At 31.8% G+C, this 26,611-nt stretch overlaps 1 protein-coding gene across 1 annotated transcript in view; it reads right to left on the bottom strand.

The window, feature by feature from the left end:
- SI (sucrase-isomaltase) overlaps window positions 1-25,052 on the bottom strand; it is a 99,779-nt gene extending 74,727 nt beyond the window's left edge. Inside the window, exons 1-13 of the mRNA XM_049628599.1 lie at window positions 24,935-25,052; window positions 23,527-23,663; window positions 16,950-17,067; window positions 16,539-16,648; window positions 15,423-15,574; window positions 13,876-14,047; window positions 11,898-11,997; window positions 10,822-10,934; window positions 8,305-8,430; window positions 7,596-7,727; window positions 7,389-7,508; window positions 5,537-5,650; window positions 495-579 (exon numbers count right to left, since the gene is read on the bottom strand). Coding sequence (XP_049484556.1) covers window positions 495-579; window positions 5,537-5,650; window positions 7,389-7,508; window positions 7,596-7,727; window positions 8,305-8,430; window positions 10,822-10,934; window positions 11,898-11,997; window positions 13,876-14,047; window positions 15,423-15,574; window positions 16,539-16,648; window positions 16,950-17,067; window positions 23,527-23,663; window positions 24,935-25,052 — 1,597 coding nt within the window. The remainder of the gene's footprint in view (window positions 1-494; window positions 580-5,536; window positions 5,651-7,388; window positions 7,509-7,595; window positions 7,728-8,304; window positions 8,431-10,821; window positions 10,935-11,897; window positions 11,998-13,875; window positions 14,048-15,422; window positions 15,575-16,538; window positions 16,649-16,949; window positions 17,068-23,526; window positions 23,664-24,934) is intronic.
- Between the last annotated feature and the right edge of the window lie 1,559 nt (window positions 25,053-26,611).

Here is a 26,611-nt window from a genome sequence, read left to right as displayed (position 1 = left end):
GGTGTTGCAATAATTACTGTCATCTTCAGATGTACTTATTGCTGTCTATTCTCCCCTAAGAGCAAATCTTTCTTTGGTTGTATTTTTTACCCACTTTTAATGGTGAAAAACTTATTTTTTAGAATATGTGACATGTAACTATTCCCATTAGGTTCATTCTAAAAACTGCACAAATTACTGCATAAGGCTCATGGAAAGAAGTTGATCATTTAAATTATAATTTCAAACAAACTGTGTTTCTTTTCATTAATTATTTGATCATGGGCAGTTTATCAGTAATAAAGAGAAATCAATAATCTTTCCCAAAATTTAAAATCATTCTTCTTTTCTTAAGCATAAAAATTTTAGCCCAAAAGTAACACAAAAACAGACAAAACGCATTGATTTCAGGGACTCAAAATTTTATAAAGGTTTGTGATATAGAAATATATGCTAGAATTTACCAGGAAAATTATTCTTAGTTAATGGTAAGTAAATAACCAAATAAAATTTACCAGGAGTAAAAGGTGGATAATTCAGTTTATTGTCATTGCATCCTTTTTTTGAACCTTGAACAAAACTGGAAACTTCATTCATGTCCTAAATGGATATAAAATGAAGAACAGCAGATTTTAAGTGATAACAGAGGTATCTTGTATGGGATTCAGGGATTGTATATAACAAAAATGTATTTAACTTACCTAGTTTTAATTATACCTATAAAATATTAATAACATTATAAGTATTAAGCAACTGTCTTTTCCAAGTAGTTGTATCAATTTTCTCAAGGTGAGTCCACCATTGTGCCACACTTCTGGCACATTCATTTATGCACCATCGTTTGCTCATCTTACCTGACATTTATCTAGTTTCTGTGATGTGCACTGCCAGCCGCGAGGCACAGCATGTTTTGTATAGCCCTTCATTCCTACACTCTCATGAGAGAGTGAAAGTGAAATAGGTAAATAGCATTTTAGCATTAAATGAAAATAGTTATGACCTTACTTAACCCCTTGAACAGTCTCAGGGAACCCTAGGGCAGCTGGACCACATTATAAGAATGAATGACCTAAACATCTCTTGGAGGCAGAATTGTGGGGATGTGTTTATAGATTTTTTGCCGTGTAAATGTAAGCCGCGATAGTATCTTGCCACATACTAGTTTGTGACCATTACTTTAAAAAAATAAAGGCTTTGAACTAAAAAGATAATATATATAAAATTATATATCACACTACACATGCTCAAAAAATAATCTATTTCTTTTTCCTTCTCTGTTAATTGCATTGTAGGATTTCCACACATTTTTGAAGCTTATTTCCCACATGTCTATAATATGCAGTCTCTGCTCTCACAAAGACTTCATACTCGGTCAAGTCCCTTGTTAATATTGTTTTTCTTCAGAAGGAATAAATTTTCTTTATTACTCTTTTTTTCTTCCATACACATCATGCCCAGATGGAATCAATGTGAAACATTAAAGTTGCAAAATAAATTTTTCATCATTAAAAGGTAAATGTTTTCATTTCCCAAATATTTTCTCTTTAAAAAAGTTTTTAATATTTATTTTATTTCATGGTTTTTTTTTGAGAGAGAGAGAGACAGAGAGACAGAGCATGAGTGGGAGAGGGGCAGAGAGAGGGGGACACAGAATCTGAAGCAGGCTCCAGGCTCTGAGCTGTCAGCACAGAGCCTGATACGGGGCTTGAACTAACTAGTGGAACTGAGTCATGACATCATGAGCCTAGATGAAGTTGGACACTTAATCGACCGAGCCACCCAGGCTCCAAATATTTTCTTAATAGCCACAAAGAAGAAAATGTATGTAGTTATTCTACAGTATTGGGGTTACTTTATTGAAATTACCTGGAATGTTATATTCAATTTGATTTTCCTATGTCTAGTAAAATTAATACAAAGAGATACTATAGTTGGGCCGCCAATAATTTTAGATGAACCTAAGCACTTTTTCTTCATGAATCCATGAACCAAATTAAATTTAAAAACAATTTCAACTGCTCACATTCATAATTGGGAATCAAGTTGCATTATTAAATTTTAACTTTTTCTAAACTATTTAGCATCTTATATGTATAATTATTCTTGAGAAAATACAAAGCAAAACATTTAACTATGAAATTTATGTTATTTTATTAGAATTATGTACTTGCAAATTGAAATAAAATTCACAAGTTCTTCCAGCATTTGCTCAAAATAGACATAATTTATGTAAGTTAAGAATAAACATAATTTTTAAAGAAATTAATTTATTTCACATGAAAAAATTGATCAAAAATATTTGTTTAATCATTAATATTATACTGTATGTTAACTGGAATTTAAATAAAAATTAAGATAAAATTAATTATTTTATCATACAACCATGTAAATAAGAGTAAATCAAATGTTTGATTTCACCAGTTCACAATATAAGGGAAAGGAGTCTCTGTACTCAAGAAGATAAATGTATTCATCTATTAAAGGGAAAAAAGACACTTTTACATGATTGTAACCATATTTTACAATAAACACAATATTTGCTATTTGATAATTTATTTTTAAAATATCCTACCTACTTGGAAAGATTTGTTATTAATTAAACATACTACACATAATGTAATAGAATTTATTTATATCTCTTTTAATGTATTTTGTATATTTGCACTTTTGAAAATTCTGAAAGTATTTTTCTCTAATGTCTATAAATTATTTAAATGATGCTACATGTATTTAGTGTCATTTAAAAATCAACTCAATTAGTATTTTTAATATTACAATCAGCAGGTTGAAAGCAGTGGAAGTCGCAAGGCAAAGGCCTCAGTGAATTGATAGTAATAAGTATACCTACAGATATTCAAGTATCATTCAAACCATCCCAAATCGAGTAATGATTATTCCTAGGAATTGTCAATGCCATTTTTAGGGATGTTTCTGAAAGTTCTTTTCTTTAAAATCCATTGAAAATTGTGTACAAAAGTTTGGCAACTTTTTAAAATAAAACATTTTAAAAAAACTTGGTATTTCATAATTTCATCACTTCATATTTAAACTAAGTCTACATAAAAATAGCCCCATTTTTCAAAGAAATCTAAAAATAATTCACTGACTTTTAAGTTTGTCACTGAATTTTAAGTTTCCTAGAACTATGTATTAAATTGTTGAGCTTCTTTATGGAAAAATTCTGCTTATTAGATTTTTAAGAATGAAATCATAATAACAACACGATCACGACAATATATATATTTGTTCAGAGAAAGTGGAAGTGATCTTTGAATTTTAAAAATACCGACTGCGTACATTTATTTTGAAATTACAGCTTCAGTCTTTATTATACCAAATGCATTAGTCTCTTATTTCTCAAGTATTAGGAAATTATCTCAAGAATGTTGCAAAAAAGATAATTCAAGTATATTATATGTCTATATACAAAAATCTATTTTTCAATGAAAATTATGCTCATATTGTTTTCCAGAGTGATTTTAATATTTAAAATTAAAATTCAAAAACATTAGCTTGGCATTTAAATTATAAATCTAGGAAATGATGACACTAATTTTAAATTTGACAAAAAAATAAAATGTTTTCAGTTAAATAAGAATACTTTGTTTTATTGTACATTCATTCTATCAGAATAATCTGAAGAAAATGAAAGAATTAAGGAAACACTTTTATCAGTAGGATTTGATAGTTATTCAAGTAAAAGCTGGAAGCAGAATAACCATTGCTTATACATCATATAAATTAATTCAGTGATGTTTAGTGAGCTTTGAAATTATACTGATTATATTGTGTTTTGTTTTGTTTTTTAAGCTTTGTCAAATGCTTATGTATTAGGAGGAGAACAACTCCACCTTTCTCAGATGCTCCTCCCCTTCCCTGCCCTCCCTCTCTTTGGAGTTGAATCAGGTACTGTATTTGTGTTCAATGGATATAGGAAATGAAGTATTCTCTTTCTACAGCACAGTCAGATTCTCTTTCACTATTCCTAAAGTATCAGTTATACTGTAACTGTGCTCCAATGGACTCAAATTATTTCATTAGCAGAAACAAAAACCCAAACATTTTAACTTAACTAATACAACTGAAATTGGAGCTGGAATTAAAAACAAAACCAAGAATGGAGTGCAAATTTTTTTGTTATTTCTATAGCCTGCTAGGTATTATTGTGACCTCACTAATTTTGTGTCTAATAACTAAAGCCTTTCCATTTTCATTCTATTCTTAAGAATCCTGAAGAGTATGCTAACCTCTAACTCAGTTCCATGTTGTCAGCTAAAAACATAATTTTCCTCTTTGTATTCTCCACAACATACCTGATATACTGATGGTGCAAAATATACACTTAACTAAGTAATTGATTAAATAATCACTGAATAAATAATGAGCACTTCATGAAAGTAGAACTATTGTGTAACTCAACAAAGACATGGATGTCCCTAAGACATCCATTATCTCCTTCTAAAATTCTGTGCAGTTGTAATAACTTTGAACAAAATCTCTGATGTTCCTCTGTATTCAAGTTTATTAGACTTCTTTTTTCCCCTGGAACATAGAATTCTGGGGTCACCAAGTAGTTTCACTCACCAAATATGGTTGCAGTTTCCATAACAAAAGACACTAAATCATTCTATATGGTAAACCCAGAAATAAGTAATCAATAGCTACAGATACAAAACTTCATCCAAAGAAATTTTCAAACATTAGCATTTCCCTTTAATAGCTTTACCAATAATCTAGGATTTTGGTTGTTGCTGTTGTTGTTTATCTTGAAATAAAACATTTAACCTATTTCAATTTTGATTTGTTTTACTCCATAATTTACTAAAAAGAAAGTTTCTAGGGGTGCCTGGGTGGCTCAGTTGATTGAGCGTCCAGCTGTTGATTTCAACTCAGGTCATGATCTCAGGGTTCCTGAGTTTGAGTCCCACGTAGGGCTGGCTCTGTGCTGATGGTGCAGAGCTTACTTGGATCCTCTCTCTCCCTCTCTCTTTGCCCCTCCACCACTCGCATGCACATGCACATGCATACATGCACTCTCACTCTGTCTCTAGCAAAATAAATAAATATGCTTTTCTTTAAAAAAAGCTTGTTTTTAAAAAAAGAGAGTTTCTAAGGGTTAGTGATATGTTATTATGTATCCATAGTGCTGCAATCGCTTGAATACTGTAGACTATAATAAATGTTTTTAAAATTGCACTACTTACCTCCAAATCTTGCTGTTTTCAAACATAAATTGTTAGTCATAAAAATATGGCATCTTACTGATAGAAATGGAATTTATTCTATAAAGTGTATCACTGAAGAAGAAAACTTGCAATTTGCAGTTTTTACTTAAGATTCTTTTCTAACCCAGGAACATGACAGGTATGAATTTATACATTCTAGAAAAATATTATAAAATTTTTAAATTTCATGTTCAAATGATTACAAAATTTACCTTGTCAACTTTATAATTATTTTATATATTTTATTTATTTATTATAATAACAATAATTATTTATATAAAAATAATTTTATGCTAATTGTCTAAAATTAGTGATTTAAAATAGCTACTTACAATCCAAAGTCCATCATATTTCACTTCTTGATGGAAAATGCTGCATTCATCTGCCCACCAATCTATGCAGTTTGGATTAGTAAAATCAGGGTATACTGTTAATCCTGGCCACACCTGAAAGAATAGATCATTCATATATATACATATATAAAAGGAAAAATAAATAAATGATAACTCAAGGTTATTGAGTAGATAAGAATAGTAAAAAAGCATTAAAGTTATAATATTGTACTTCTTAAGGTTTATGTGATCCATGCACCATCTATATGTATAATAATCTTAGACCTATTTTAAAATGTTTTAAAAAATAAAATAAAATGCATATAATGAGAGTAAAGTAGAGAGAGAGAGCATAAGGCATTTAGGAAGGCAAAAATATAAGAACATAGGATTAAACTGCTATTTTGCAACTAAATTTATTTCTTAGCATACGAATGGGTTAGGTTAAAAACAAATAAAAACTAGACAATGTATTCATTGTCTGAATAAAAAAAAGTACACGGTTTAATTTCCAAAAGCATTTGTTTCCAAGAAATTCAAGCAAAAAAACTCCTTGTGTATTTATTATTTATTTAATAAATGAGAATATGACATTTATTTTGTGCTGGGTAATGTTCCGAGCATTTTTATAATTACTAGCTCATTTAATCTTCACTAGAACTACAGAAGATGGGTATTTTTTTAATCACTGCTTTACAGATGAGTTAGTCATTATAATTAAACCCACTTTACAGATGAAAGAAGTGATAAACAGAGAAACTAAATACATTTTTCAAGATCACACCGCTAATAAGTGGTACAGAAGGAATCCAAACACAGCAATCACATATCTGAGTCCAGGCTATTAGACACTACACATACTATGCTGTCTTTTTATACTTCTTCAAATTATCTGCTCATTACTTAAAGTAATGACAGACAAGAGAAATTCAGTTTCAGATGAATGAAAAAAATAATACTGTTTTATATCCAAAAATATGACTATTGGCTATCCAATCTGTTCACAGCAAATGGAGTAGGTTTAACAGGGTATATTCTGTGAGATATTAATAGGAATTATGGGAAGAAATTCAGCTTTTGTTTCTGATGGAGCTCATAATTATTTGAATAAGACTTTCACCAGAAATTTTGATATTGATGAATTCAATAAAAAGTGATGGCTAGTATATCTTCATTACAGTAAATAATGCTATAATACACGTTTTTTATACACTGACATTATCTCTTACTTTATTTCCTTTGACTAAATTACCGAAGTGGAATTACCAAGTTAGTGTATCTAGACTTTATAGTTTTTGATATGTCTTAGAAAGTTGTCTTCAAAAAAATATGTGTTCTGGTTAAGAATATGCATTTGGGAACTAGTCATTTTCATAACTCTGTTCTTCATTAGCTCTGTGATATTAGGGAAGTTACTATACCTATCTCAAATTCACTTTTTTCACCTATAAAGTAAAATTCTAATTATAGGTATGTATCTCATTATTTTACTGTGAGGATTAAATACAAATCATAAAATTTAGTATCCAGTACAAAAGTACTCAATTTATAGAAGTATTTATTTTACATCAAAATATCAGAATTTTTGTTATAATCTAATTATATTTTGTTAGTTTTGTTTTAATTGTGTATAGCATTGAAATCTATGTCTTCTTACTAAAACGGTTTTAGAGATAGAAATTTTGGAATATTTCCTCTCTAAAATTTCTTTACACAATTAAAACACCAAGTCCATATTTGAAAGTAAATACACACACACACACACACACACACACACACACACACTTACGAAAACTGTCATTACACAACAGAAAATCTAAGCAACACAACTTTAATGAATATCATAATTTACCTCGCCAATAATTGCTGTAGTCCCACCTGAATCATTTACCCACACATGTTTTGCATTTCCCCTCTCATAGGTGGCATATGCCATTCCATTGCTTAGCTTATTTATGGAAATTGCGGGATCCTAATAATAGAAAGAAGAAACTATAGAAAATATATTAAGTTACAAATAAGTAAATACTAAAAACATATTAATACATAATGTCATTACCAAGATGATGACATATTTCTGTCCATGGTCGTGCAAATCTTGAACAAATTCAGGGAGGCCTTTAAATGCAACTTTATCATAAGTAAAGTCTTTCTTTGCTTCCATGTAGTCAATATCAGTGACCTGTGTATCCTGAAAATTAGTAGAGTATATTTCAATAAATAGTACTGAAAGGACTCTAATCACTTCAACCTTTAAGCCCAATGCTTTATAAATATAATGATTAAAAGGTAAATGAACTTAGATCTCTTTTATTTTACTAAAAACCATGAAATAGTTATAAACTAATTTTTCTAATTCTAAAATACAAAAACATTAAGTGATTATTCACATTTTTTTCAGTGATGATCACTGAATAAGTACTATATTTTATATACAGAAATCATTGTATAGAAAACAAAGCCTATATGCTACATAAAATACATTAAAAAGTATACAGGCAGTAAAAAATAATCTATTTTAAAAAACTGAATATGATGTTCACAGTTAAACATGTATTCTAGTATAAATAATAAATAGTTCTTAAAATCTCAAGTAGACGTGGCCTTGTGTATAGATTTAAAATATACTTTATCATTAAAACACATCTTAATAATCCACATTTATATTACATAGTATAATATCATGTGTAATGCTGACAATTACATTTATTATTATGTGACAATATTTAACTTGGTATGTAATCCCATAAACCCTTCATCCCACTTACAAATGGTATGCCAGCATCCCGATTTCTTTTTACCACTTCTTTCACTACATCAAGTGACTTATAATTCCAGCGACTCAGCTGGAATCCAAGACTCCAATATACTGGCATTGCCGGTCGTCCAACAAGCTTCAAGTAAATGGATATTTGATTAATTTCAATAAAGAACATTGAAATTATTATTAATATGCTTATTATTCTAATACCTCTGATATTTATTTAACTTAAATTACATATTTTGAACAAAGTGTTACCTGCATTCTAAGATGCGTTCTGGATTTTATGTTAGAATTTTATTATAAATTAGTGTGTCATCACAACAAGAGGACATGACTTTGGAAATACGTGGAAATCCAAGTGTAAGTAATAGTAAATTGTTTTAACTAAAACTGAGTGTTAAGTTATAGTATAGTATAGTATAATAACCTTTTTGGCATAATGATTTTTTTTAATTTAGGCATACACATACACACACATTCCATGATTTCTCTATCATATATGCATAAAAACTACAATGTAACAATTTTTAAGTTACTTATATTGGGTTAAATATTCTATTCAATTTAAACATTAAATTTATTTTAAAAATAAAATAGTATAAAAATTGAAAAAGTTAGCATTTTTCATCTCATTTCACAAACATCTTATGTTTCACTACATTTCATTATAGATTTGGACATATAATTGAAATTTCTTTGTGTGTGTAGTATACACATGTAACATAATTTTTCATAAAAGTATGTAAAATATTATTATATGTTATATTAGCTCACATATTATTTATATTACACTTTATACAGAAACATTGTTTTTAAAACTATTCACCAGTCAAATGAATTGCTTTATATTTTAACATATTGAGACCTCAAGAGTATTAGCTTATACAGAAAAAAAAATTGTTTTTCTTCAAACAATAAAGTTTCTTTTGCCTACTCTCTACATAGCTTGTACCTCATTTAAATGCACTGATTAACTATATTACATTCTACACAACTATTGTATCTTATTGCTTAAATACATGCCTTTGGAAGACTGCCCATAAAATGATTTAAAGCAAGTGCACTACTATACTAAATGTATGCTGCATTCATACGCCATGCATAACTCAGACTCAATTCCTGTTGACCACAGACTGTACTCAGCATGTAACAGACAACAATCGTAGCTGGTATTTCACAAATCCAATGTCAAATTCTTTTTAAAAAATGTGCTATCCACAGTTTTGGTGGTGTGGTAACCATATGCAAAGTTGTATAAAGGCCAGCCTAACATTGTAATTATAATTTAGTATTATAGATTGTAAATTTTGTATCCTTTTCTGAAGTTCATATTTATCAATAGCAATTTGGGAATTGTTAGACACTGTAAATTATTTAATTGTGTAAAACTCTACCTACTCTCATATCAGACATTTGGATCCTAACTAAAGAAAAGTTTTTGATAGTAATTACTTCTCCTTTAAGATCATTTTAGGGGCGCCTGGGTGGCTCAGTCGGTTAAGCGGCCGACTTCGGCTCAGGTCATGATCTCGCAGTCTGTGAGTTCGAGCCCCGCGTCGGGCTCTGTGCTGACAGCTCAGAGCCTGGAGCCTGTTTCAGATTCTGTGTCTCCCTCTCTCTGACCCTCCCCTGTTCATGCTCTGTCTTTCACTGTCTCAAAAATAAATAAAACATTAAAAAAAAAATTAAAAAAAAGATCATTTTAGCAAATGAGAAATGTATATCAAAATACACATCAATAAAACAAGATTTTAAAAATAGACATAATCCGTAAATCTTAGGCCAATAAAAATAATTTATTTTCCATACTAACACCAAGAATTATGTACCAACAGTCACAGGAGAACAATTATATAAAAGAATTATATAAAAGAAATACAGAATTATATTTTAGAAGTAGACTCAGGGTACCCCTGGATTCCTTGTCTCTCTAAGACCCACCTTAGACTTAGGTACATGAAGACATTATTTAATAGGGAAGCAAGAGTTGCTTAGACAGATGACATAAGACTTCACACTATGTTTCAAAATCTTCTGTTTTAAGCCTGAGCATCAGAGATAATTTTCCTGGAGTTTACCTACTAAGCATTAACAGCAAGTTTTACTAGTCTTCCTTATAACTCATTTGCCTCTAGGATTTTTATCAAAGGGGTGTATGACCTACACACCCTTGCGTATCCTCAGCCTTGAATAGAAAATACTTTCCTTGGCTTTATCCCACCAAAGTAGGTCATGAATAAGTAAAGATTCAATATGCAACATTTCAAAAAAATCCTACTTCTGAATTCAGCTGCCTAGAACCAATAAATAATTTGATATTAGAAATATAGACATATAAATATACATAGCCATCATTGTATAGGAAAGACAAAAACAAAAACCACCTACTCATACCTGAAAATGGTAAGATTTAAAAATATATTTAGCTAAGAGGCCCCAGATATCTTAAATAAAATTAGACATGATGGTTGAAAGAAAAGTATAGTAGAAATTAATTTATTAAAATAGATATAAAACATACCTCTTGATACTGTTGAACTACTTGTTCTGGTGTATCTCCTAGAAAGATGTAAAAGTCCAGAATTCCGCCAATAACTCTGTAAGTTACTATTGGAGTAGGCTGGATGAAAATTTCTACAAATTAAATTGGAGAAACATATATAACTAGTAAAAATATACACAGTGATAAAATAACCGCAGTGTCTATTTTAAGTACTTCATATTAACCATACATTTTTGCACTGTTTTTAAATAACTAAGGTAAAATAAGATACTAAAGATAGGAAGAATATACAAGAAAAGTAGAACGCCACCATCTATGAGGTTTATGATAGGAAATCACAGCTGTTTCCTTCTATAGATGTTGGCAGAATCTCTCCCTGGAAACTGCATAGCCAGGTAATCAGTCCTTTTATAACAAAATTTTGTTTTCTGAAATTGCATTTCAATTAGTTGTGTTAATTGAAGATTCTCTAAAAGATCATATTCTCACATTAATTTTTAAGAAAAAACTACAGAATTTTTTTTTCTCTACATAGACAATAATTGCCTGGATAACCATTTTAATATACTGTTCTCGCTGGGACACTGTTGAATTTTGGAACTTTTTATTATCACTAATTCATATGTTATACATTGGTATTACACTCACAACATTTAAAAAAACATTCTACATTACTTGAATTATGATAAACTCAAAAATTAATCTTCTTCTTTCTCTCCCTAGATTATATAGACTTCCCTTTTTTTTTTTTTTTTTTTTTTTGGTTGTAGTGGTATGTTAAATTATCTTAACAAGTGAGGCTGTGGGAATGGGAATATTCCTTTCCATGGATGTGTTTCACTATTGCTGTGAAAGCTCTGAAGAAAGTGCCTGACTATAATAACATAGTATACTCTCCCCAAAATAGACACACTTATAAGTAAAATTCCATTGTCTTACTCACTACAAACTCTGCTTGTAATAATTTCATATACTAAATCATTACCAATAGAGTTTACTCTGACATACATTATCTATGATTGGAATAAAGAGAACAGTTCAAACATTTCAAGTTATATTTCATTTAAATATATTGCCAGATAAATTACTCTTACCCATTGCATTGCTGTTCATTAAGAAAACACCAAATGACTTTCCAGAAGTATCTTCAATGCACATGAAGAATGTCTGATGACCATATAAATTATTATTATTCTGTAAGGCAAAAATTTGAACATTAATTTTAAAGTATATTTAAAGTAAAAAAGATTATATATTTAACATGGCCTTTATATATTCCAATTAGTTTCTGTAATTTACTCCTCATACTTCTATACTAATTACTATACATACCATATGAAACACTGTGGCAAAAAAATTAACCTATTTTGATTATTAATATGTTATTATATAAAATATGTAACATAATATATTCATTATACTACGACTAGATTACTTAACTTTCCTTTATGTTTTATCTGATCGAGTTTTAATTAGCCATTCATGTTAAGAAAATGGCACTTTTATTCATTATGGCCCATGTTATGTCCAAGGCAGGACAGGGAATTCCAAGATGACGTCCAACCTTATAGAACTTCCCCACTACATTTGCTATAAACCAAGGAGTACATGAAATAGCTGAGAACAATTGGGAATACACTTATAAGGCAAAAGAAAAAAGAATTCCTGGCTGATAGGATATGGAGGTTCCAAGAAAAGAATGAATGGAAAATAGCCTGGTGTTTATTAGGTGTTCATTACAGATAGTGATGCTATAAAAACAGACTGGTAGAATCTTTATTAGTAGTAGTTCTGTACCAAATGAGGCTTTTTTTTTTTTCAACGTTTTTTATTTATTTTTGGGACAGAGAGAGACAGAGCATGAACGGGGGAGGGGCAGAGAGAGAGGGAGACACAGAATCAGAAACAGGCTCCAGGCTCCGAGCCATCAGCCCAGAGCCCGACGTGGGGCTCGAACTCACGGACCGCGAGATGGTGACCTGGCTGAAGTCGGACGCTTAACCGACTGCGCCACCCAGGCGCCCCTCCAAATGAGGCTCTTTAAAGCAACCACCATTTATTCATTTTTGGGAATGAAACAGCACTGGCATTTTAAAAGTCACTAACAATTGACTCAAAACAACCATGAATCAATTAAAAATATTAAATTTTTTTTTAATGTTTATTTAATTTTTGAGAGAGAGAGAGAGAGAGAGAGGTGGGAGTGAGGGGCAGAGAGAGAGGGAGACACAAAATCTGAAGCAGGCTCCAGGCTCTGAGCTATCAGCACAGAGCCTGATGAGGGGCTTGAACACACAAGCCATGAAATCACGACCTCAGCCAAAGTCAAATGCTTAAATGACTGAGCCACCCAGGCACCCCTAAAAATAATTTTTTAATGATATGGTCTTTGTTCTAAAGAATCTCATCTTAGAATTATATACAAATATTTACACAAAGACTAACCTGTAGTGACTGTCATACTAAAATATGAACAAAAGGTTAGAAATAAAGACTAATTCTGCACGGGGGAGTTTGGGAGAAGTTCTTATGAGATTAAAGTTCAAATTATCTCTCAGTGACTTATTGTACAAATGATAAGGAACCTCAAGGTGCAGTATTTAAAAAGGGAACCAACCCTCTGTGCAAATATATAAACTTATATAAGATTATCATATGTTATGGAAGGGGAAGATGCAGACATAGATGTACAATATGATGTCCAATAAATAGGCAGACACCATATCATACAAAGTGATAGAGAACACAGTAAGTGTTTAGAATTATTCTAGCTCAATGACTAGCCATGTATTGGTTTAAGCGTAAGAATGATTGAAAAGGGAATGACAGAATACAAAAATCAAATCAAAAGAAAATATTCATAAAATAGATATACCTATTTGAACTAAAATCTGTTGGTTACTTTTTGAGTTAATTTGAGACTACTACAAATCATCACCCCTGAAGTAAACAAGCTTCTGTATTAGGTATCACTGACATACAATAAATAATGGCTTCAAATAGGGTAACATTATCACCTGCTCCAATATAATGATTTTATTTACATAAAAAAAAAAAAAAAGAGTTCCTTACGTCACCGGGAAGTTGATCCCGGGTAAAAATTGGCCATGTTTTCCAGTTTAAATCGTGACGAAATCTCTTATGAATATGTTCCCCAATGCCATAAATATATTCACTGGAAAGTCTGGTTGAAATCTGTAAATACTGGTCAGAGTACACCAAAGGACCAATGCTGGTGTCAAACCTGTACAATAAAATAAATAAATGATCTAGAAACAAATAAAATGTTCTACCAAATAAGGATCTATGTTACCATGCTGAATATTTCACTTTAAATATGTCAATCTTTGGCTGTGATCACTTCTTAGGAATATATGAATTATACCATAAACAGAATTTGTTGATTCCATCAACACAATTTGCTTCATCACCACCAATATGATTCTCCGTATACATCCTCTCCTTTAATCATCACAAACTTGAAGTGTAACTACCAGTATCAGTTCCATTCTACAAATAATACAAATTGGGAAAATTATGCCCTGTGTTCTAAGGTGACAAACTGGTAACTAGCAAAGCCAGATTTCAAACCCAGTTCTGCCTTGATTCAGAGACACTATTTTAAAATATAGTACTATACTAGCTTTCACACCTCTAACACATATATTAAAGTTAAGTTCAAAATAATTTTTCCAAAATTAAGAAGATTGTATGTTAGATTCATATCAAATACATCCTACAAGAAATGTTAAATGCATTTAATACTTTTGTGACAATTAACATAATGTCAATTGCAAATCATTAAAATATATTTAAGGAAAGTAACTGCTGAGATTTAATCTTGACAATTGCTCAGTTAACCTTTTTAATTTAATGTTTATTTTATTTTTGTGTGAGAGAGAGAGGGTGAGGGGCAGAGACAGAGAGGAAGACAGAGGATCCAAAGCAGGCTCTGCACTGACAGCAGAGAGCTCGACGTGGTGCTCGAACTCACGAACTGTAAGATGGTGACCTGAGGCAAAGTCAGAGCTTAACTGAGCCACCCAGGCACCCTGCTCAATTGACGTTCTTAGAGATGCGAGATATCTTAAAAATTGCTAAATCCCTTGCCGCAAATATCCCCCCAAATTCATTCATAATGAAAGCATTCAGGCAATATTTAATTAAGTATATACATTTTCATATACATTATTTCATACATATGTATTTTTTCATATATATATATGAAGTCCTTTAATATGACTGGGAATCAGCCCCTTTCTGAATAACTATTTGATTCTAAAAATTGGCAACAGAATATGATAAACAATGGGAAAGGACAAAACAGGAGTTCTAGCTATGCAAAAATACAGGGAAAGCTAAAATGCTTTTCGGTGATGCTCCTTACCTTCATCTTTGATTGGCCCTAGTTTGTACATTTTCATTCACCTTTGTACCTTTTATCCACAGGAAATAAAACTGCTTTACATTATAGTCTTTACAAGGATGCACATCCACCCTCTTTGGGAGGAAATTTATTCTTTCTGAAAATGCCTTAAAATTAAACTTTTCCTAATTCTATAACAGAATACAATTGACTGGTTATTTAACCTTACAGAAATGTAAAATAAGATACTTACAAAATTCTATTATTGCTTTTTCTAATAACTTTGATGCTAAATGGATTTTCTACAACCTGCACGTCATACAATGTATTAGAAGCTGTGGTACCAGTAAATTCTTTTACAAACTGATGAGGAACTTCATATCTTCTATTATTTGGATCAGTTATCTGTAAAGATTAAACAATTAGCATCATTTGATTCAAAACCATTTTTTCAACTTCCAATTCCAAATTAAGTATCAAATGCAAGTTTTGAATAAAAAATATTAAATTTAGTAACTTAATAGAGGAACTATTAATCTGGCCATAAACTTAATTCTAACGTTGTTGTATGGTTACGCACAGAATTGTATACATTGTTAAGGAATACAGAACTGGTCATAAAAGTACCGCATATAATAAAAATATTTTTGGCTGATAAAAATATATATTAATTATATAATATTAATATATTAATATATATTAATGATAGTATTACTAAATATTGATTCTTGAATACTGTATCTTTGTGAATTTAATTATTCTTATTGCTTTTTAGTGTTCATCTCCTTAGAAATCCCATGAAGAATTTTATATTTGGTTAAAAAAAATACTTAATTCTTGTGAAGTTGCTGAAAGAGTAGCGTACAAAGAATATGGTGTTGTTTTCACTTCCAAATCCAAAAGATCCAAAATTCAAGTAAACTACTCACTTACAAAATAATAGGAATTAGTTTCTTTAAAATCATGAATAAAAGGGATACCTGTAAAAAGAACTAGTAAGTATAAGTCACATGTATACACCACAATTAACATGTTTCTCAAATTAAATTTTAAACTAATCCTTCATCATAGTCTATGGTTGAAGTAATAAAAACTGCTAAAGTTTATTGAGTGTTTACTCTTCTCAAGACACTGTATCCAATATTTTACATTGACTGTATTATGAAGTTTTTCAAAAAGAATTGCCAGGGAAACTATTCTTATGATACACTTCAGTAAACAGGCTCAGAGAACTGAAGTAACTAGTCCAATTAGTCCTTTGCTTTGGAATAAGTATTTCTTAAGAGAGAAAATGTCTTGGTAAGATGAAGAATGTGCTCATAACTTCCTTTTATGATTAATTCCTCTTTATAAATATCAAAAAACAAACCTTAAATCGGAAACGATTGGGTGTCTGATTTTGAGTTGTGATAAGAACACTAGTAATGTCATTTCCAAAGAGCGTAGGTGAAGGTTTCCTGCTTAATTTGGCTTCAAGCCCTTAAAGGAAGAAAAAAAGTTGGTGCGAGTGATTTTATTTATAAAGAGTAATAATTATTAAATATTTTTCATATTTTTATAATTATGTTTCCTTTATTACAAATAATGACTTCTTTTATTATTTGGAAGATACAATCCTGCAAAAATGAAATCCTTGATCTAACATATTTAAACATCCTTGCGTACAAATTTCCCACTCGATTCTATTTAAGATATTTTCCCAAAGAAAAATTTAAAATATATTTTTTGTTTTCCAATTAAAATATATTATATTGGATCACCATGATGCAACATTTCTCACCAGTACTTGTTGTTATCATTCTCTCAACATTATAGCCATGATTATCTGCGAAGAAGCACCAAGGAATAAGAGAGTCATTCCATGGCTTCCAGCAGCAGCCTCTCATTGAGCAAACTGCCTGTTAAAACATTTATAAAAGGAATCATATCATATGATTAGTACTGTTATCATGTGTCAATACCTAGTTTTTAAACATCCATTCCAATAAATGTTTGAATTAAATGCCTGGAAAACAAGCTTATTTCTTCAAGAATACCGTATGTTAAAATAGCATGTATTCTCAGGGCACCTGGGTGGCTCACTTGGTTAAGCATCAGATTTCAGCTCAGATCATGATCCCACAGTTCTAAGTTCAAGCCCCGCGTTGGGCTCTGTGCTGACAGCTCAGAGCCTGAACCCTGTTTCAGATTCTGTGTCTCCCTTTCTCTCTGCCTCTTCCCTGCTCATCATGTTCTGTCTCTGTCTCTCTCTCTCAAAACTAAGTAAACATTAAAAAAATTAAACAAAATCATCTATTCTCTTGTTCCTTTCACTTAGCAGAAATATAAATATTTGATAATGTGAATTAATTACACCGTATCAGAAATTGATACTCTGAGTTGTGATTTATCAAATTTACATATCTGTGCACATTATTGTAAACTTATGTTTTTCTTTATGTCTTTGATTTTAATTTTTTTTATTTGAATATACTGCTCAAAGCAAACTACAGTTTCAATATAATCTCTATCAAAATACCAACAACATCTTTCACAGAACCAGAACAAATAATACTAAAATTCGGATGGTACCACAAAAGACACCAAGTAGCCAAAGTAATCTTGAGAAAGAACACAGCTGAAGGTATCACAATCCCAGATTCCAAGATCTACTACTACTAAGCCTATGTTTTTTTAAAAGTCTGCCCTATGAGTAATTATAATGTATTCTGTTGTCACATAGTCAATACAGAAGAACTGAAATATTTTTGACTATCAATTATGTATCAAGCTACAAGTGAGTGTATAAAGATGAAGACATGGCCCTGAATTCAAGCCTACATAACATGTTTAAGGCAGTTATTTCCAGCCACTTGTTAGTTTAATATTTTAAGTAAATAATTAAACTAATTTATGTGCCAGGTTGTAACTAGTTGTAGCCATTATATCCAAAGAATAAAGCAAAACACTGAGCTCTTGAGTAGTTTTATGATCTGTATGGAAAGATTATGTGAAGTGGAAAAAACTATATATGCTTATGTAAAAAGTTGAGGCACATGGTAATTCTGTGTGTTAACATTGGTATAATTAAAAATCTACTTAATATTTAAATTTAATAGTGTTACACACTTTCATAATTTGAGCATCTGTGTGGTTTTTTTTCTTGCCTATTTGTCTTGAAAATAGTTTAAAGTTACTCTTTCAGAGGCTGACATATTAACTTATCTCCTACTTTAACATCAAATTAAACTGGCTTCAGATACACATACACATGCACACACACAAGTACAAACATACATACATGTACATTGAAAATGGAAGTACAATTTGACCTGATATTTTAGGGGTTCATTACCTATCAGAATCTAAAGTATGTGTGACTTCTGATCAGGTAATTTTCCCTCTAGTTATAGAACTTATAGAAGTACTCCCAGCAATAGAAAGAGATAATTACACACAAAAAATTGTCATTTACGGTAATCTTTACAAAAAGCTTTTTAAATGTTGGTACAAAACTGAGAGGTAGAACTAAACATAGAGAAACAGATTTGGGAAGGTGTAAAGCTGTTAAAAAAAATAAATAAGCAAACTATAATCACATTTTGCTAAAATAAAAAAAAATATAGTAAAATGGAGTTACATGAAGTTCTTCCAAACATACTATATTTGGGTCCTAGGGCTGTTCTAATAGGATTGTCTGAATGAACAGAAATTTATTCTCTCACAGTTCTGGAATCTAGAAGTCCTACTTCAAGGTGCTAGCAGAACCATGCTCTGTCCAAGGCTCTAGGAAAGACTGCTTCCTTGTCTAGTCATAGCTTCTGATGGCTCCTGGAAAGTCGGCAGTTTTTTTTTTTTTTTTTTTTTTTTTTTTAATTTTTAACGTTTATTTATTTTTGAGACAGAGAGAGACAGAGCATGAATGGGGGAGGGTCAGAGAGAGAGGGAGGCACGGAATCTGAAACGGGCTCCAGGCTCTGAGCTGTCAGCACAGAGCCCAACGCGGGGCTCGAACTCACGGACCGTGAGATCATGACCTGAGCCGAAGTCGGACGCTTAACCGACTGAGCCACCCAGGCGCCCCGGCAGTTTTTGATTTGAAGACACCATACTCAAATCTGTACTTCCATCTTCACACTGCCTTCTTCCCTGTGGTTCTCTGTATGCCATCCCCTTCTCTTGAAGGGACACCACTCATTGGATTTAGGACCCACCCAAATAGCAAGATTTCATTTAGCATATAATTACATCTGCAAAGATCTTATTTCCAAGTAATGTTTATTTTGAGAAAGAGAGGGACAGAGACAGAGAGTGGGAGGAGGGGCAGAGAGAGAGAAGAGAGAGAATCCCAAGCAGGCTATGTGCTGTCCATGCAGAGCCTGATGCAGGGCTTGATCCCATGAATCACAAAATCATGAGCTGAGCCAAAATCAAGAGTTGGATGCTTAACTGACTGAGCCACTAGGCTCAAATAAAGTCATATTATAAGGCTCCAAGTAGACATGAATTTGTAGAGGACATATCATTCATACTACTACATATACACAGCAAAATACTAGTTCAAAACTGTATATCCTCATTGTTTTAAAAAAACTTTTCTAATGTTTATTTATTTTTGAGAGAGACAGAGACAGAATGTGAGTGGGTTAGGGGCAGAGAGAGAGGGAGACACAGAATCCGAAGCAGGCTCCAGGCCCCGAGCTGTCAACACAGAGCCCGACGTGGGGCTTGAACTCATGAGCTGTGAGATCATGACCTGAGCTGAAGTCGGACACTCAACCGACTGAGCCACCCAGGCGCCCCAATCCTCATTGTTTTTAAAATATGGATAATTTTGGTTTATCTTTAGAGATTTTGATAATTATTATTTATGTTTAGTCATTCTGCCTATTTTTCAAGATTACAGGCATTTTCCCCTATTATTGTAATAGTGTTTAAAAAGCTACTTCTTGTTTTTATTTAAATTCCAGTTAAGCTTAATAATCTATATATAATTAATTTTATGATGTGAGCTCAGTCATTCTCAATTAGTCACTTCTGATATCTTTGTAAACTCTTGAATTAAAAGAACCCCTTCCAGGCACCTGGGTGGCTCAGTCACTTAAAGCGTCCGACTTCGGCTCAGGTCACAATCTCATGGTTCATGAGTTTGAGCCCCAAGTTGGGCTCTGTGCTGACAGCTCAGAGCCTGGAGCCTGCTTCAGATTCTGTGCCCCGCCCCCGCCCTCCCCTGCATGCACGCTCTGTCTCTCTCAAAAATAAATAAACATTAATTTTTTTTTTTTAAAGAACCCCTTCCAGAATTGTTAATGACATGAAAGTAACTGGATATTTGCAGTATCATTCTTTTTGCTCAGGAGGAACAGATGAGGCAAGAACACAATAGTGAATGATCCCATGAAGACTTGTTCCTGTTTAAGTGAGCTAGCTGCTTAGGACAGCCGCTGGGAAGGAACAGGTGCTCATAATAATGTCTAATATTTGAGTGCTTTCAGTGCATTACATGTTTAGTCCCTTCAAGAACTCTATGAGACAGGGGTGCCTGGGTGTCTCAGTCAGTTGAGTGTCCAACTCTCGGTTTCAGCTCAGGTCATGATCTCCTGTTTCATAGGACTAAGCCACATGACTGGCTTTGCACTGACAGTGTGGAGCCTGTTTGGGATTCTCTCTCTCCCCTTCTCTGTTCCATCCCTGCTCATTCTCTCTCTCTCTCTCTCTCTTCTCAAAACAAATAAACTTGAAGAAAAATAAATAAAATCCAGTTAGTTAACATAACGCAGAGTATTAGTTTCAGCTGTACAACATAGTCCACACTTCCATAAAATACCTGGGGCTTATCACAAGCACCCTCCTTAATCCCCATCACCTACTTAAGCCCCCCCACACACACACCTCCCCTCTTGTAACCATCAGTTTGTTCTCTATAGTTAAGAATCTGTTTCTTGGTTTGCCTCTCTCTCTCTTTTTTTCCCCCTTTGCTCATTTGTTTTGTTTCTCAAATTCCACATAGAAGTGAACTTCAATTTTCTTTTTTCTTAATTGGAAAAAGCAAAAAATTAAAACACATTAAATACCCATCAATAGTCATAAACTTTGGTGGATAAAAATACAATAAATTTGTTTTTTTCTTATTTTTATTATATGTGTGTTAGTATACATATAGAATTACATGTAATAATATTGTTATTATTATAGTTACAGCAATTGATTGTTTTATGGACTGAGCTGTGTCCCCCAACAATTCTTAGGTAGGAAGCCTAATCCCTGACCCCTTATATGACTGTATTTGGAGATAGGGCCTTCAAGGAGGTAATTAAGGTTAAATGAAGACATAAAGCTGGGATGCTAATCTGAAAGGATTGGTGCTCTCGTAAAAAGAGGAAGAGATGCCAGAGCATGGTCACATATATACTCTCTCTCTCCTTCTGTGCATGCACAAGGGAAAGACCAAATGAAGATACAAGAATCCAGCTGTCTACAAAGCAGGATGAGATGTCTCGCTAGAAACCAACGCTGGTAGCATCATGACTTCTAGTCTCCAGAACAGTGGGAAAGTAAATGTCTATTATTTAAGTCACTCAGCCTGGCATTTTATTGTAGAAGCCCAGGCTGATTAATACATTCTGGGTAGAATTATAGCTGCTGTTAAAATAAGTTCACCTTCTTTTCTTAAATGACAAATACTTGTTAGCTGAAATTTGTTAAATTCATAAGTTTAATTTGTTTCACATTGAAAACACTCTTTAGCAACCTTACAGGCTGACAGTAAAAACTAATAGTAGCCATCAAAACCTTAAACAATTAGCTTTTAAATATTGTTTCCCTGGAGCACTGGATGTTATATGTAAGTGATGAATCAGCAAAATCTACTCCGGAAACCAATATTACACTGTGTGTTAAGTAACTAGAATTTAACTAAAAACTTAACATATAATTAAATAATAAATTATAAGTAAATACAGCCTTCAAACTAAATAAATAAAATAAAATAATTAATGTCATTTCCCTTTAAGATCTTAGCAGCCCATATTGTCCCTAATAGAATTCTATGTTAAGCTTCAATTGTTCCCTAAGAAGAATACACCTAAAGAGAATATCTGGCCAATTATCTTAGTGTGTCACAGTAAACACTATTTATCCAGCTCTATTATCATTAGGTAAACTATAAAGACAAATGTTCCTAATACTGTCCTAAGAAAAATCTCATCCATTTGCTACTTTTCATAGCAAATATTAAAAAATTATGTGGTAACTATGAGGTAGCATAGGTTAAGGCTAATAGAAAAATTTATAGTTCATTTACTTAATCTGCTTGTGATGAAAAGAGTGAGAGAGGTGAGATTCAGATATGTCTATTACAGATAATATATATTATAGATCTGCATATTACATGCATATAATAGATAAATAATATACTATAGATATGCATATTACATTAACATATATAATATAATAATATATAATATATAATTAATATATATTTACATTGTGGGTATTATAGATTACATAGATATTGCAAATTGTGAACACACACACATTCACACACAAACACACACCTTCACTGACCTTTATTCTCATAGGTTATGAACACTAGGAAGAGTCAACTCAGGGTTACATGAATCCATTAAGTTACCCTTAATTTTCTCCATTTGGGCTTCTCCCAAACTACCAAATAATTAAAAAATAATAATTTTCCAAACTATCATATTACTTTATTTTCCACAGACAATTCTTGTTTTTAATTGTTTTTAATGTTTATTTATTTTTGAGAGCTAGCAAAAGAGAGAGAGAGAGAGAGAGAGAGCAAATGGGGGAAGGGCAGAGAGAGGAAAACACAGAATCAGAAGCAGGATCCAGGCTCCAAGCTGTCAGTACAGAGCCCGATGCCTGGCTTGAACTCACAAACTGTGAGATCATGATCCGAGCAGCAGTCAGATGCTTAATGGACTGAGCCACTCAGGCACCATTTCCAGACAATTCTTAATGCCATCATTACAAATACTTTTATGGAGCATTCATTTTCTCTCATATTCTCTCTCTCTCTCTCTCTCTTATACTCTCAAAGGTTACAATTTTTTTAAGAAGTAGATTTGCAAGAATAGATTTCATAAAGGTTTTTAAAATTAACAATAGGTTGTTAAGCACGAAAAATATTAAGTTGTGAATTTAAATTGAATAGAAGTACAGGAAAGCAAGCTCAGTAACTTCTGTTATTTCTCATCTCTTTATACAGAGCTACAAGAAAAAGATAAATGTAGCCCAATTGATGGCTAGATCTTTAAAAATATGGTATTGATCCGATATTGAGCAATTATCTTAATATACTTACTATAATATATATCTATTTATAAAAAACATTAAAGTCTTTTGTTGCAGACCTTTGTTGGTAATTGATCTGGAATGCAATTTATTCTCTCATTGATAGGATCATTTAGCTCACTTGGACACTTTCCTGAACCAGGAAACACAGTGGTTGTACGAGTGGTAGGTGGGCTTGAAGTAGAATTACTAATCGCTAGGAAATAGAGAGGTCAATAAAATAAAACACTGTATTAAATTAATATTTTCATATTGTGGGGGTAATAATTACCTTACATTGTAAGAACAACTAAATTTATATATAATAAAAATAAAAATAAATTTTACATTAATAAAAAACTGACACTTTCAAGTCCTGATTACCAAAGGAAGATATCCAAATGGTATTTAAAAATTGTGCAGAGCCTTACTGACTGTTTTTGTAGAAAACCAAAATATTTTCACAGAAGGTCTTGAGGTAGATTCAAAAAGAAACAAAATGTACATTCCACCATATTTATAAAAAATGTGTTTTATAGATGAAGAAAGAAGATGGAGAAATATGGATGGGAGAAGGAAATAGAGAAAGAGACAAGAATTACTGCAGAAGAGAGAAAGGTAAGAGGGAGAAAACACGTTGGAGTGAACAGAAGAGAAAGCAGGGCACAGCAAAGAAAAGTAAATCCCAATTCTATATAAGACCTTTCCAGTAATCAGATATGGGTAACAAAATTGGTTACTTCACAAAGTAGTGAGTTTGCAGTATACTAGAAGAAAGTAAAACAAACGACTAAGAGCAGTAGAAAATTAACTATGGTTAGACTACAAGATACTTTGTAACATTATCCTTGCCAGTCCTGATCTGGTCTAGAGAGAATGATGAAAAAGGGAAAGCAGGTGAGGTGGATAGGAGTAGTATGCATTTACTCTAAATGAGGATAGAAGTATTCAGAAAAAAAATAGATAAACTTTTCAAGCTTTGTTTCACCTTCCCTCTATCCTTTTTTTGTTATACATCCTCTCTCCTTTAAAAAAACAAAAACAAAAAACAAAAAACAATACTGAGCCTAAAATAAAGAGGGAAGTCCCATAGATTTTCCACCCCCCCACCCCCACTTTTCCAAGTATCTGAAGGCCAGAGCAAAAACCTAGGTATTTCCATTAATTAGAAGAACCTCACTAAAAACAGTAGATGATTATTCCTCCTCCTTCCATTAACACCTTGATCCCTTTGCCTCTTCACTATTTCTCAAGCAACACAACGTGGGGAAGGTTATTAATGTCAAAGCAGATAGATTCCTTAATTACAACAGCTCTTAACTAAAATAACTGTAATAGATAGAAAAAACTGGAGTAATTATGTAACTTCCCAGAGATCTTTCTTAACATTTCATCTCATGTAGATAACTTTTAAAAACCCATAACTAATATGGAGTAAAGTTTCTTTAACTTCACTATAAGGTGTAAATATTTTTTAACATTACTTACCTTCAACAGCAGGTGTCCTAGTTGCTAAGACAGCAATTAGGGCAATAGCTATTATAGTAACTATAGCAAAAAGGACAATCAGAGAGATTTCTAATCCAGAAAATTTCTTCCTTGCCATCTAAAGAAAGAAAAGAAATATATGTTCAAAATGTAAAATATGTACTTACAGTACACCACCATCATTATCATTAAAGTATATACATTCCTCTTTTTTTAGCTACAACAGAAGCGGAGCTGCAGACGGCTCTGTTTATAATCTAAATAAATATTGGCAAAAATGTAAACTACACTTGCAATTTTTAATAAACTGAGTGAATTTGTGATACACATTATTGTGGTAACTAAGATGAAACATAAATGGTGGAAAAGTGAAGCAAAGATCTTTCAGCAGATGTGCCTTGCTCTCTCATTTTAGGGCCTTTCTCAAGTGAAAGAAACCTACCACTTGCACTGTGTTCCCTACTTCTCACAATTTTAGGAAGGAGATGATGTTATCCACATTTTGCTTCTTAGCAACTTCAAGCTTAGAGAAAATAAGTTATTGTCTCTCAAAGTCAAAATGATTTTTAACCATAGTTAATACAATTGGATCTCAATTTCAATACTGCTTTCTTATAACAATACTGTGGAAAAGAATATAAATATATTTGGAAAGAATATACATATGAATATAAATATAAAATATTGTGAAAAATTATATATGTATACAGTATATATTTGGGAGATGTCATTTAAAAAAAGGTTTGAACTGCATGATCTCCAAGTTCCTCCCTCAAAATGAAAATAAAATATACTAAAGTCTTGTATCAAACACAGGTGCTTATTTTCTGATAACATAATACATTTCAGTTAGTATACAGAGGATACTTAAATGTAGATTGGGAAGAGCTTTTTTTCCAGCGATTGTCTTAAATTTTATTTGTTTAGTTTAGTTTTGACCATACATCTCTCATCTCTCTTAGTCTTCAAGTTTCCCTGACTTTTCTGTATTCTATGATTTTTTATATAAATCTTATTCAATGGCATATACCCAGGTGGGAATTTAGAATTTTCATGGTAAATGCTTTAATAAATTGCAGATATTATTTTTCTTAGATTTTATTTAAATTTTAGTTACTTAACATACAGTATAATATTAGTTTCAGTTGTGCAATACAGTGATTATAAATTGCTGATTTTAAAATAAAACTTTTTGGCCTCTCACCCTAGCCTCTTCTGTAATTATCTAGATCAGTTCATATCCAGTTGCCCCAACCTAAAAATTTCTTTCATTCATTCATTCAAAAGGCCTCTTGGTTCTACCTCCAAAATATTTTCAGAATTATACCTTCATCTTAACTCCAACACTGCAACATCTTTTTTGTATAACATATCTTCTTAGTACATGTTGTTTAGTCTTTCTTCAATCCTTCCATATCTGCTTTTCTAGGTCACTTCCAATTTATGCCAGTTCAAACGCCATGTCCTTTGTGAGTTCTTTCCTACTCTTAGAGGCACAGTTAATCCATCCTTTTTTCCATTTTACCATATTACATAGCATATCTACTGCCCTTCTTTATATATATGTCAATTTCCTTAATTGTTGCTCTATTCTTACTAGCAATAATCATGAAAGTAGTTCAGAGCCTGACATCAAGTAAGCACAATTCATTTTTTAAACTGCACCTTATGAATGAA

This window comes from Panthera uncia, chromosome C2, assembly GCF_023721935.1.
Source record: "Panthera uncia isolate 11264 chromosome C2, Puncia_PCG_1.0, whole genome shotgun sequence".
Lineage (NCBI taxonomy): Eukaryota > Metazoa > Chordata > Mammalia > Carnivora > Felidae > Panthera > Panthera uncia.
The sequence above is the reverse complement of the archived record's forward strand: the minus strand, read 5'-3'. Positions and strand labels throughout refer to the sequence as shown.